The 13,443-nt window shown below is 36.9% G+C and overlaps 1 protein-coding gene across 14 annotated transcripts in view; it reads right to left on the bottom strand.

Annotated features, from left to right (window-relative positions):
* Nucleotides 1-13,443, bottom strand: part of THRB (thyroid hormone receptor beta) — a 157,012-nt gene that overhangs the window by 25,293 nt on the left and 118,276 nt on the right. The window contains exon 1 of one of the 14 annotated variants that reach the window (XM_042042765.1): nucleotides 11,680-12,217. The exons of 11 other annotated variants lie outside the window; for them this stretch is intronic. In XM_042042765.1, coding sequence (XP_041898699.1) covers nucleotides 11,680-12,127 — 448 coding nt within the window. In that variant the 5' untranslated portion in view covers nucleotides 12,128-12,217. Of the gene's footprint in view, nucleotides 1-4,718; nucleotides 5,075-11,679; nucleotides 12,218-13,443 lie in introns of those variants that run through there. 2 more of the 14 variants (XM_042042763.1, XM_042042764.1) reach the window with 2 other exon arrangements.

Genomic DNA, 13,443 nt, shown 5'->3' with positions numbered 1-13,443 from the left:
AATTAATTATTACCTTGGGAATCCCTAACTGTATTAAAACTGAAATGTAAATTTGTACTGCTGTTCTATTGCTTTCATAGTCACCTTGAACTCTTTACAAATTATAAAAAATTACAAGGACCAGCCATACATCATCTTTGACATACTTGTGCAGAAAAATCTTAAATGGAGTGTTTGTTGGTGAAAGCATAGAGCCAAGAGAGAAAAAGCATACTCCATTCTTATTTGTGCTATTATCAACATTGATCTGAAAGCCTCGTCTGATACACTGATCCTTGTTTCCCACTTTCTTTAAATTACTCCCACTGAGAAAAATGCCTTCTTTCTCCTTTGAGCTTGGAAGCACTGAGAATGTTACTGAACAGATTCACACTTTTCTTGTTAGCTAACTGGCTTGCTCGTCCTCAATTTTGATCTTTGTTGACATTCTTTGATTTATGAAATTACAAAAATTTGGCAAAAGATTCTGCAAAGACCGAATCTGAAACATTTTATAGCCCCTTTTCTCTCAACAACTTTTCAGTGTATTAGCTCTGTTCCTTAGGCTGAGCCAGAAACCTTATCAACAACAGTGCTTTTGCAGAGAATGTGCTCAACACATTTTAGCCCAAACTGTGTTATCACTTAAACTTCTGCAATCAGTACTGGACCTCCAGCCATTACCAACTACAGGTACAAAACACACCACTTCAAGGGTCAGATCATGCCATTACCCGACCCCTCAAATTATTGAAATGTTTTTAGAGACAGTATCTGAGTACCACAAGAGAGTTATTTATTTAGAAATGAAGCTTCACTGAACAAAGCAAAGTACAACTTACTTCACTTTCTCATCCTTCTTCTGGTTGTGGAAAGGTTACAGTAAAAGAGATGAAAACACATTATTTCCATCGACTTTTTATTATGAAAGAAACAAAACTCCAAATGCATAATGATTTATGCAATGGATTATGCAATTTTTCTTAGTGCTATTTCCTTAGATGGGTGGTCAAGAGCAAAATTAGTATTTTTCAGCCTTGAATAATCATTAGCATACTGGGAGCTGCTCTGCTGCAAAGACCAGGATGACAAATTCTCAGTGTTTCTCTAAATTGATTATATCCACACACACTCCCTGCATTGATGAGATGACATTTTGGCATAAGCTTCATGTTACTTTTTCTTAGCTGTTTAGAAAGTTCCCTAATGCTTTCACACTGCTGAGAACTCAGTTTGGACTAATTCAGTTTGCATACTCTAGTACCCATACAGTAGGTATTCGCAGCTGCACGTTAATCGCCTGACAAAACATAAAGGGAAATAATTACGGCAAATACAATTATAAAAACAACAATAATAACAACTTTCAAGGCCCCGTTCTCCCACCATACCAAGGGACCTTCAAAAGATGGCATTTACCTCACCAGTATCTCACTGGTATCTGGGAAGCAAGGTGAACTGCAGGGACGAGGAGTCGGCTCTGCTACAGCCTAAACTCAAGAATCCCCCCCCTGCAAACCCTTGGTTGGGGGGCAGCCTCTGCTTACTGCTCTCCGCCCCACAGAATCTGAAGTTAAAGCCTAACCTCACAGACACTTGTGGACATCCTTCATTAACCTTGTCCAGGAAATTACTGTGCAAAGGAAAGCGAAAGCCAGTTTTAACTTCGCAGACATCTCTCCTGTGTTGTCCAAATGTCCAAAACACTGTGCAGACACCAAGTGCGGTGAGACTGAGGTTTCTGGACTCCTGTACATATTTCTTTTGTACCTTCCTAGCTGCATTATCTCCTCCCTGTTGCTGGGTACACCTCCTCACAGCATAGATGGTGTGAGGAGATCCAGGGACATTTTTGCCTGTCTGCTCGGCCTTGGCACAAGGGCAGGGGGCCACAGGCTCCCCCAGAGCATCACCCATCCAGCATGCAGTGCTGCAATCTCACCATGGCTGACAGCACTGTATGAGGGGGGAAATATTCCAGTTTAAGCTCTCTGGGATAAAACAGCACCTCATTCTGACGACGATGAGCCCTGTTCTGCCTATCAGATTTCACAGAATTACGCAGAAAACAAAGTGTATCTGGCCGCCTGTTTCCTAGGGCAGGATCAGGTCTGAAAGGGCTTCCTTAATAAAACAGTAAGCTCTTGCACAAATGTTGTGCTGTCACCTTTTAACAGCATACACCAGAGCACAAAAGGTAATGGAGCAACAAGTAGATGCAAAGCTAAACCCACATCTCCACCTCTTGATTTTCTGGACTACAATTCTTTTCTTTAAAAGTTAATTCTTTCATCGGAATTTCTGACAGATAGTCAGGAAATAATAGTTTTTAATGTACTGTAATAACTGAAGCAGCTTTCTTATATTTAGAATAACTGGCTTTGCTTTATAAATGGTTTTTTTTCCCCCCTTAGTGATACATTGCTGGGGTCTTTTGTTCCTGTTTTTCGAGTTATTTTCTGAATTCTTTTGAAGTGACATAAAAATAGAGAAGTAATTAAATATGCTTTCATAAATTATAAGCTTTTCAGCATACAAAATGTTGATTTTTTTTTTTTCTTCCCGGGGGAAAACAAGACTTTAACCATTTGGTAACTAGCAAGAATTCTGATAGGAAAAGAGTCCATGTGCTACTGTAAAGTACTATCTGATTTGAACAGCACATTATTAAGATTATGACAAATTTTAGACGCTAACAAAAATACCAACTGCAACAATCAAGAATCCTCATGAACACCTGTTTAGGGACTTAATTTTGTTTTAATGGGCTATTACCAAGGCTTCTCTAACAAACTCACTCGCTCCCCCAATCAATTCTGGATCAATACAGACACACATGCCCCGTGAAAAGCCTTCTGTTCTTAGGACAGGATTAAAAGATCTGTTAATTTTACGATAGCTTGCTTAAAAGATGGAAATTAAAAAAAAAAAAAAGAAAAGAGAAGATGCACATGTTCCATGCAGTTTAGATCTCTTCTGCTTATCAAACTCAACATTTGCATAGGTTTGACAGAAGGGAGGCCACTTTTTATTGATTATCACAGAAATAAGGCTCTAAAGAATCCCAGAACACATTGCTCAATCTCTGTGAATGATCAATTAAAATCCTGCTCGAGAGTCAGCTTCCACCAAAATTCACCGCCATTTCCTAGTGAAACTGAGGTGGTAGAAAAAAGGGCAGACAAGCAGTTTTTAAAAACAACTCTGTATTCTTTCAAACAAACAAGTACAAAAACTTTACACAGGGCAGGCGTCAGGTGTCTGAGTACTGAAATAACTTAAAGCTCTGATCTAGGTGTATCAATTATTATTTGTAACCTTTAACATTATGAAAATGCATTCCTTCGGTGACTTTGCAACAGCAAGTCTTTATTTCTTCTAAGTTAATCCTGAGATAAATTTTTTCTTTAACCAAAAATAGGAGATGGGAAAAGTCTGCAAAGGCTATGAATTCATTAATTAAAAGCCAACAGCAGATAAATAGCCTTAAAAAGCATTTAAAATGTTGCACAACACAAAAACATGCATTATCCACAAACACATTTAGCCTCCAATTTGATCATGTTTCTACAGCTTCCAAGAAGGATTTTAAAAATAATTTTCTTTATTATGAAATACGATATTGTTCACAGTATAAAATTAAGACATTTTTCTATCAATCATACAGATTTATTGCTTCAAGGGTTAATGAATATTTTTTGCCCATAGGAAAATATTTCAGTTTTCCATGTAGTTAATAAAATTAAACAGTCTACTTTTCACTACAAAGATACTTCAAAAGTGGTAAATGGTGTTTTCTTTATCTCTCTGGTTACATCAGATTCATCTGGATTTTGGAAAACTGAATACAGAAAATCTGGTCTTATCACAACAGAACACTATTTTGGTATAACATACTGTTTATTTTTCTTCTTTAATAATTTAATGATTTTAAAGAAACACAGAGAATACTTTGTATGTGTCAGTTCAGCTGTCCGAGTTCAAAACAAACAACATCAAAAACATTTCCAAGTGTTTGTTGGTGTTTTGGGCTCTTTTTAAATCTCCTTTGCTTACTTGAAAGCAAAAGAATAAATTCTAAAAACTGGCAATGATTTAACCCTGAGGGACCAGACACTGCACACGTCTCACAAAAATACTGATTTGGATTTGCAATCTTTTGGATGCAAAGTCGTCTTTCTTGCATAGATATATTCTTGAATTTTCAGTCTTTTTTGCTCTGCATAATCAGAAACTCGTGGTTTTCACTGAAAACATAGTAATTCAAACACAATCATTTTCCCATACATATTTACAGTCTTATTTTCAAAATCTTTTGCCTGAGTTGCTGAGCAAACAGAGTTCACATTTACTGAAAACAAGGACTTAGTTTGTATGTAACCAGAAACATAGCTTTAAGATGCAGAATATATAATGACGACATTTCAGAAGAGAAACTTTCTTATCGAGCTCACTGGTGAATAGCAAAGGAACTTAATAGCCCAGGAAAGCAGAAAAAAGCGCAATATATTTGCAAATGTCTCTTATAGATTAAGAAAAAGTGCTTGGAAATCCTCATCGCTCACCGAAAACCTTACAATCACCTAGCAACCTATGTTAGTGCTGCTTTCAATTTTGAACAGGCAGCCTTCACATTCAAAGATGCATCTGAACCAACTGATGCAACTGTAAGTTTAAAGCAAAACAAAAACAAAAACAGAGGTTATTTTTTTTTTGGTATTTAAATAAAATGCCCCTACCTTTCTTCTGAGAGTACGATGGCGACTGCACTTGAGAAAAAGTAGGTTTTTCTTCTGTGAAAAATTCAGGTTGGTTGTACTGATTCAGGGCCACGTCCATGTCAGAGTACTCGCTTTTAAACACGTTTCCAGGGTAACTACAGGTATAAGGCTGATTCACCGCCCAGGCCTGTTCCATATATATGTTGTTACTGTGCAGGACCTGAGCATCACAACTGCTGTAACCCTGATTATCTTCGATATATGTGCAATAATCAGTGGACTGCATATAGCAATTGCTACCAGCAGCTGGGTGCACTTCATATATTTCTTGCATACAGTAGTTCATTTTGTTAGCCTATCTCAGCTTCTACTTTACGTACACACACACATGCATACACATGCAGGCATGCATACACATGGATCGGGAGAGGAGCAATGAATATACACCAACAAAGTCAGCTGCAGAACAGCCCGTTTTACTTTGGATGTGCTAAAATCCTATTTATATCGGGATGGCTTGTGAACTCCCCTGCCAGTCAAACATATTGGGAAGCAGATTTATGACAGTCAAAGGTCTTAATCTGTGACTGTAAGTTAATTCCAAGGGAAGATGGCAGTCAGGTAGCAATGACCACCAGACAAAGAAGTGACATCCTGACAACCCTCCTGTTCCCCTGTCTGTCTGGAATAATCATTTTATAAACCATTTCCAGCCTTTTCCAATATGATTAGAAAATGATTACTAAGGCGAGGACACAGTTATGTCACTGTAGTTGTCAACTTAAGTGTGAAGAATTATAAAGACTGCTTAAGAACTCCCAGAGGGGATACACTGAAAATCCTAAAATCAATAATCCTGTTTTTCAGCATTAAACCATAGAAAATCCAATAGTACTGTGCTGATGACCCGAACAGTTGTCTAGTTTTACAAAATTTAGCAACTTAATCTGTCATCAGCTTTATTGATTTTGTTTTACAGAATTACATGCATGAATCTCCCCAGCCTTCCACACGCACACAATCCTCCCCACTGCCTGGTAATGCATTTACGGGAAAGCAGCTTTTCTAAACTTCAGTGATTTCAAGAAGTAATTTCTATTGAGTTCAACAGGTGGGAAACTTCAAAATAATATAATCAGCAAAAAGAACACTGCTTAAATATTATCAATAAGCTAATTGCTTTGCTATTCTGCTTTGTTATCTCTTCTGTTCCAGTAATGAAGTACTTTTAAAGAGCCTCTTTTTTGATAACAGAGCGAGAAAAGGAAGGAAGGTTTTTTGCTCATTTTGGCTCGTCTGTGAACTATGAACATGTCAATGCGACTACAACAAAAACTGTATGATATCTTAATTGCTTAATGCACCCCAAACTTCAATATGGTTAATATACCTTCTTTAATTAGCCATTCTTTTTTGATCTAAAACAATTTATTTTTAACTTATATTAGCTGCTATTTGGTTTTTTTACTAGGAAAAATGTGTTTTTTCCTTACAGAACAGCTAAGATACAGTAAAACTTGTGAAGCCAGTAACAAAATGATATTCCTTTCTAATATCTGTTCTAATTATTAGGGAGCTGAATTATTACTGATTTGATAATGAGAGCTTTCTTATTTCATTCATTTTAAACTAAAGGACTGCCAAAATTACCGTGTAACTTGGTCATTTTTCTTCTAGGATGTTAAGCATACATCCAACGATCTTAATGAACACACTATTAAATAGTCCTCAAAAGTTCAGTAGGTAAGAACTGGGCATGACATATACATATTTTTCCCTATCCGATATTGGTTAATATTTCAGACTAATAAAAGGAGCCAACAGAGAAATATTTTCCCTTCCAACAAACAACCATAACTAACCTATTTAAATAAGCAGCATTGCCAGTTAATGTCTAATTAGTACCAAATTCAGGACAAGTCCTTCCAAGGATCAGAGAAGTTAAAATTCATGCTTGGAGCTTTCCCCCCCCTCTAACTATAAAAGAAGCATCTTTAACATGCATTTCTTATTAACTTGTTCATAAAATAATAGTACATTTGGTAAGTCGAACTGAACTTCATTGAGATTTGTGCTACTGAAGTCAATAAAATTGCCTCCAAAATGAACTTATTTTGCTAAAGCTCTAGAAAAACTAACATTTTATTTTGTTAAGAGGACTAACAGCTACTGAAATCCAACAAGTAAAACCCTAATGAACCCTCATTCATTTACCATTATCTAAGTCAACAAATACCATTGTAAAATACAGTGTGAAAAAGCACACAATAAAAGCTAATTTTCATTTCGGTTCAGGCCCATCATCTATACTTTACAAACAGTGAGTTTGTGATAAAAAGCGTGTCTTGTGCAGGATCTGATTCTTCAATAATGGATGTTCGGCACTTCATAAAAAACTCTTGTGTTTCTTTCAAGAAATTCTGCGATAGTTGTTTACACAGAAACCCCCAAACCATTCCCACTGAGGTGATGGGTTGGTAGTCCTGTAGTGCATGTAACATATATAGCTTGCTGAGCTTCCTTCTCCACACTCCCAATAAAATATTCCCAAGTACAGTACCTGGGTTGTTAGTTTATCACAAAAAGATCCCCTGTACTACCAACAGGAATTTACGTAGAGCTCCCACAGAGGTTAGGCTGTGTTTTACAGGTTAGCAGAGCACAATACCTAGATACTTTTACACCACTCAGAAAAGCTTTGGAGAACTAGGCTTTAAATTCTTCGTGGGAATATTTCCCATGTGGATTTGCTTTGCCAGCAAAGTCAAACTTCCCATGAATCTTTTCTTGTTTTTTCACCCTCTGATTGGATTTAGGTTTGTCACTGAAAAACTAAACAGAATTGAAACCTTGTGTAGACAGAGCTGTTCCAGCCAGGACAGCACCTGAGGAAATGGTATTTCAACATGGCACAGCCTGCGACTTACTTTCCGTTCCAAAATAAATCCCTCAAACATTTCTTGTTTTCTATTGCTATGTCAATAACGCTTAGAAATGTGTCACATGTACTATTTTTGTCAAGAGTTACTTTAATACTGCAAGGAAATTAAATTACATGAAACTGTGAAGGATGAGGAGAAAACAAAAAAATGAATGAAAGACTTTTCCATCAAACAAAAAAAATAAAGATGAACACTGCCAAGAAATGTGGGTTCCTTACCTGTGATATGCTAATATTAAAGAGATTTATAGCACTGCAGATTGTTGTTCCCTTGGAAACAAATCAGTTTGAAGAACACTGCAAAGATTTTAAAAACTGAAATATTCCCAAAATATTTTCATTTTAATCTTTTAGGGTCCAATCCTGTAGGTTCATTTCATGTACTCCCTTGAATTAAATTGTCTGATACAAGACAGTCAGACAGTGTCTTTATCAAAAGTCTGAAAGTGGAGTAGAATAATATTAACAGTTTTTCTTTGTTTTGCATTCAAATTTGAATATTCGTGTCTTTACATCATGTCATGTTGAGCTTTCGTTGCCTCCAGCAATGTAATATCACATTTGGAATTTTATTAGTTCACAAGTGTCTGATTATGTGAACACATGGAAGTTAATCACCATCAGAATAAACCCTTCAATTCAAGCAAACAGGCCAGTGATAAACCCAGAAATTTTTATACTGTAACAGCAGAGGATCCAAAGCTCGAACCTCTCACAGCCTGAGGTGTTAGTTCATTGCTCTGAAAAAGGCAGAAATTACTTGTTGAACATGGGCCTGGAATGCCCCAAAGGTTTTTATATACTCACCCTGGTGTAAATTAGAAGTGTAGCGCAGTCAGTGATACTAACTGGACAGCCAGAAATCAGGCCTAGAATGCCTGAAAAGGGGAGTCTGCAGAAGAGACCACCTTACACTACACCATTCAGCTCTTCATTGACTCCTGTTTTACAAATTATGACTAAGACTTTCAATTACAAACAATGAAATACCCCCATTAAGATGCACTTCTGTTGTGACTTAGCTCAGTTACAAAACCCACCAAAATGAACCCACAGAAATGTTAAGGAAAGACAAAAATCCTGTGGATGATCCTCTGGAAGCTACAGCCCAAACAACAGAGGTCCCCGACACAGAAAAAAGAAATATCATTCAGTGCAATCCAATCTGCTGTGGCATATTACCTGCAAGAGTCCTATTCTCCTGACTTTTTCCAAACTGTGCATCCCTGGTCTAGAGTCCTGGGTATTGCAGTGCTGCAGATAGGGCCCCTGCACGCCGTTCTAAAAGATACTGTCGGTATGTGGGAGGTATTGCAGAGCATTCAAATCAGTCAGGGCAGAGTGCCACTTCTAAAGGACCAAATGGAAGGATCTTTTGTTGGTTGCTGTTCAGACTTCATGCATAAAGATGAATAAAAATCGGGTATTTGGTAAAAATTTTTGCACATTTAAACATGTAGTTGAGGGATTAAACATACCGTTCTGAACTCCTCACAGTTTTGAATGCCTGTATTATCAGCTCCTAGTTTTGTAATACAAAATTTTACATGTTACAAAATAACTGTTATATCTCCTATTTATAGATTTCATTGTTGCCTGAATTGTCTCAGCCACCTCTGATGGTTTTGGGGAAAAAGAAAAAGAAATTAGATCACTGCTTTTCTAAGCAAGCACAAATCTGCACTTTCAAATTTTGGGCCACATCCCAGACAGATCTTCTCATATCATACGGAAAATATACTGAAAACTGTAACAGCTTTTGCGCAAAACTAATGTGGCTTTTACAACACACGAGTTGACAAATACAGCTATCTCAGTGCCCACACAATGAATTCTTTAATGTGTGTATTTGCACCACCTTATTCATTCACTTTACGCACTATGATCAAAGACTCAAAATGGTTCCTCAGAAGTATGACTATGCAAACTTACTGTTAGAGATTAAACTAAGAAAACCTCAAACATCAGAATCCAAAATAACAACAAGCTTTTGCAAGAAATCATAAGGTACAAAGGATTATGGAGTTCTAGTGCTGAAAAGTCACAACAGCATTTGACAATTCCTGGAGTAGGTCTCAGTGGAAAATAAGACACTAAAAAATCATCATTTTGTCTATGCTACATTTATTATAGCAGTTGAAAGGAAAAAAGCTAAATCTGACATAAAATAATGCCTTTCTGACATAAAATAATTTCTTTGGGTTTGCAACAGATGCAGAAAGATTCAAACTAGCCGTGTGCGGTACAAACCAGAGGAAAATCTTACTTAGACAACAGCACACCTCTTTTCTCCACATGTACCAAGCTAATAATTTCTCTAAAACTGCTCCTCTCACAAAACCCACTGTACCTCAGTTATGACATGACACTAAATTTGTCTGTGACTCATAAAATGCCAGTGTGATGTGCCTTTTATTGAAATACTTCAGACTCATTAGTCTGCTTGGATAACAAAGAATGTCATAGTTTATATTTAAACTTTCAGATTCACTACAATTCCCGTTATCCCTCAAAATATTTCCGACACCTTGAATAAATTTGGTTAAAAGAGAATGGAGCTTGCTCTTTCCTGATCAGGACTCCTCCAGGGCTTGTGCATGCTTTTTCTTGCACTATTCATGACACGGGTAGGTAGCACAGAGTCTCATCAACGCTTGTTGAAAGCGCTTGCTCCTTGAGACGTCAGCCAACAAACGGGCTAACAAAACTCCTGAATAATGTCTGACAACTTTTAAGACGGTCCCTGAACAAATATTACTAAAAGTAATTATAGACCTGTGACCCAGACAACCCAATTTGTTAAGCCTCCCCATATATCATAATTGGAAGACCCTGTTAGCAGACATCAGTTAATTACAGAGCTTATCTCTTGAGAAAGTAATGGCCAATACTTAAAATGTGTACCTTTTTTGAGTCATTCACTACCTCAACTTCACATGAAAACATCAAGGTAAGAAGTTTCATTTGTTCAAAAATAAAACCAAGCAGAAAGCAGGCTAATTTAGCTTGTCATAACATAATTAACAGGCTCCTGGATGGGACTGTCTGGGTTTGGTAGCCTCCTGACAGCCTTTAGTAAGACGTTAAAGCGATCAACACCTGACATCTGTTAGCAAAGAGGCATTCTGAGGTAAAGCACAACTAAATCTAAAGAAATCAGGTACTTAGACCAGTTTAACTTTTTCATGAGGTGATATCCTGCCTGACACTGTAATCTTTCTTCCTGGAGTGACGCAAGACTTAAGTAAAAGAAAACAACTTGTAATCCCCTCCCTCCCAATATACAGTAATTATTTTTTAGGCAAAGAGCAATGAAGAAGAATTTATCCAAGTTTATAAAGGAATAAGAATAACTTAGGCACTACATTTGTGCTAATACCTTAGCAACTGTGATTCTTAAAAGGAATTCCTTCAGTGTGAACAAAACAACCTGAGAGAAAATGGTTTATCCTCCTGACTAGTGAGGCAGAGAATATTCCTAACAAGAAGTCCCACTTGAGCTCGGTACCTGCACTTACTGAGGCTTTGGGTATGGTTAGTAATAAGAAAGAAGGCAAACAACACAGTCACAGGTGGGAGCTGAACACCCTGAAAGCAGAAAAGAATGCTTTCTTTTGTCTTTGCATTTTAATGTATCAAAGATATGCTTTATTAAAAAAGGCCAGGTTCAGAAAATATTTTTGATCAGCTTATAAGCATCACAAAGAGAGAGACAAATACTTTTTAAAAGCCCTAAAGTAAGAAATATTATTTTGTATTAGGTATCACACAAAAACCCCCAGTAAGCACTCATCACATTGCCATAATGGCTCTTCACGAAACTATTAAATTAAATAGAAGAGAAAACTAAAAACCACAATTACCACTGATGAAAAAAAAATTTAAAAAAGGTTGGTAGCAAGAAAAAACCCCCACATAATAATGCTTTTAGCAATGGCCAAACCCCTGACAGTAAACAAAGACATAACCTGGTTTTGCTTTGTTTTGTTTTTTTCTAAACGCAGCATTTGCTGTGTCCTGCATGATAACATTATTTACCTTTACACTTTTTTTCTTCTTTTTGGTATTCCTGGGCACTTGACATGATTTGAAAGTTTGCTTTTGTATGGCCTGGCTGTAAAATTGTACTAGTCCAAGATGAAGCATGTAGGCATTGCGAAAGCTGCTGTCCATTCTTCTGGATATCATAATTTTTGAAGTGTCTTTTCCCACAGAAACGATTTTCTGTTATGCCCACTAAATTCCATTTCTGATTTCTGTCAGGAAGGTGAACCAGTCTGTCCCACAACAGGAGGCCACGTCCTGGATGTTTGGCAAATATTGCAGGGCTACAAAATGTTGGCTTTGCCAAAATCTTGCTCAGGTGTGGAGTTTTGGAAAGCAAGTGGTTCCCCAGCTCTCCTGATGCTGTGGTATTCCCGTGCATCTCCACTGGACTGCACTGATATGATGCAGAACCTTTCAGCCATGCCCATTCAGCCACCATAGTTCCCCTTCGGTACAAGTAAATATAAAATTTTCCTGTCTGAGAATCCTGAAAAAGCAGGCAGATCTATGTGGACAGGCTAACACTAGATGTAACTTCCACAACATCACAACTGCAACATGGGCCCCAGGGCAAGTTACCACCGATTTATTGCCTTGCTCATATGATCATTTGAGGTCTTGTAGGTCGAGGCTGGTCGTGAACAATTGTCAGATACTTAAACACAAAACATCAAGGATTCAGCCTTGTTTGACTTTGCTCTTATCGTAGGCTGACCTGAGAGACACTCTGTTACCTAGGTATGACATTCTTATGTGGGCATGCTTAGCAGTTCCGCTTTTGCTACCTACTGCCTTTCTCTGCTTGTGGTCACAGTGGAGTATCAGAGATGCTAATTTTATCACAGGAGCACGGACACTTGGCTCTGGTGTGGATAATGAACAACACTAAAGCTGCATGATTTTATCTAACTGCTCATTACTTATTCTTTGGTATAGAAGAAACTGAGATACCACCAGCTGATAAATTTGTGAAACTAAATACAGCTCAGTTTCTATTTTTGGGCAGCAAAACTAAATTCCGTAGAAATGACCCATCAACAATAATATTCTGTATTTAAAGAAATTATTTTATTTTATATTATATGTAACAAAATTCAAATACAAAATAGCTGTTTAACTTGTATAAAGAAAATAGCAAATTCCAGACATTTGATGACTGATACCCACAGTGATTTTAATCATAGTAAGATTCTGCTGTTCTAATCAACCTAAGAATTAATTTTATATACATTTCACCCAGTAAAATAACATATTAGTAAGTAAGTGCACGCTAAGTCATTAACTTCCAGATAAAAATTATTCAAATTAACTTGGGATTTCAGTTACCAGATCTATCATAATATTGCTGTTTCTAAATCTTTTGTCTTAGGACTTCTCTTAAGTGGAAGTCTTAAGTTAGTACAGGACAAATTCAGGAAACTTAATCATGGTTAGTTTTAAATACTGTTATCCTATGTTAGTTCCTGTATGTACATACAGCTTTCCTCAATATGTTATTTAATTTTAGATGTAAACCCCTTTTTTCTGCTAGGAATACAAACTCACCTGACATTTGCAGCTACAAGTCCATTTCTTCTACTTGCTGTATCTCAGCTGGACATCAATCACATGAATTTGTGTGAGAAAGTACCTGGCATCACAGACTTCAACGTAAAGGGCAGGTAAGTTACCTACATAATTTGCCCTTACTTACTTACTTCTGACTTTAAAATCTGTTCTTAGTTCAGACTTGAATTTCTTAGTAAAATTAAAAAT

The sequence above is a fragment of the Corvus kubaryi genome, unplaced genomic scaffold (assembly GCF_017639235.1).
Source record: "Corvus kubaryi isolate FWS band 111438036 unplaced genomic scaffold, C.kubaryi_AGA036_p1.0 37398, whole genome shotgun sequence".
Taxonomy (NCBI): domain Eukaryota; kingdom Metazoa; phylum Chordata; class Aves; order Passeriformes; family Corvidae; genus Corvus; species Corvus kubaryi.
This window is presented reverse-complemented; position numbering and strand designations above follow the sequence as displayed.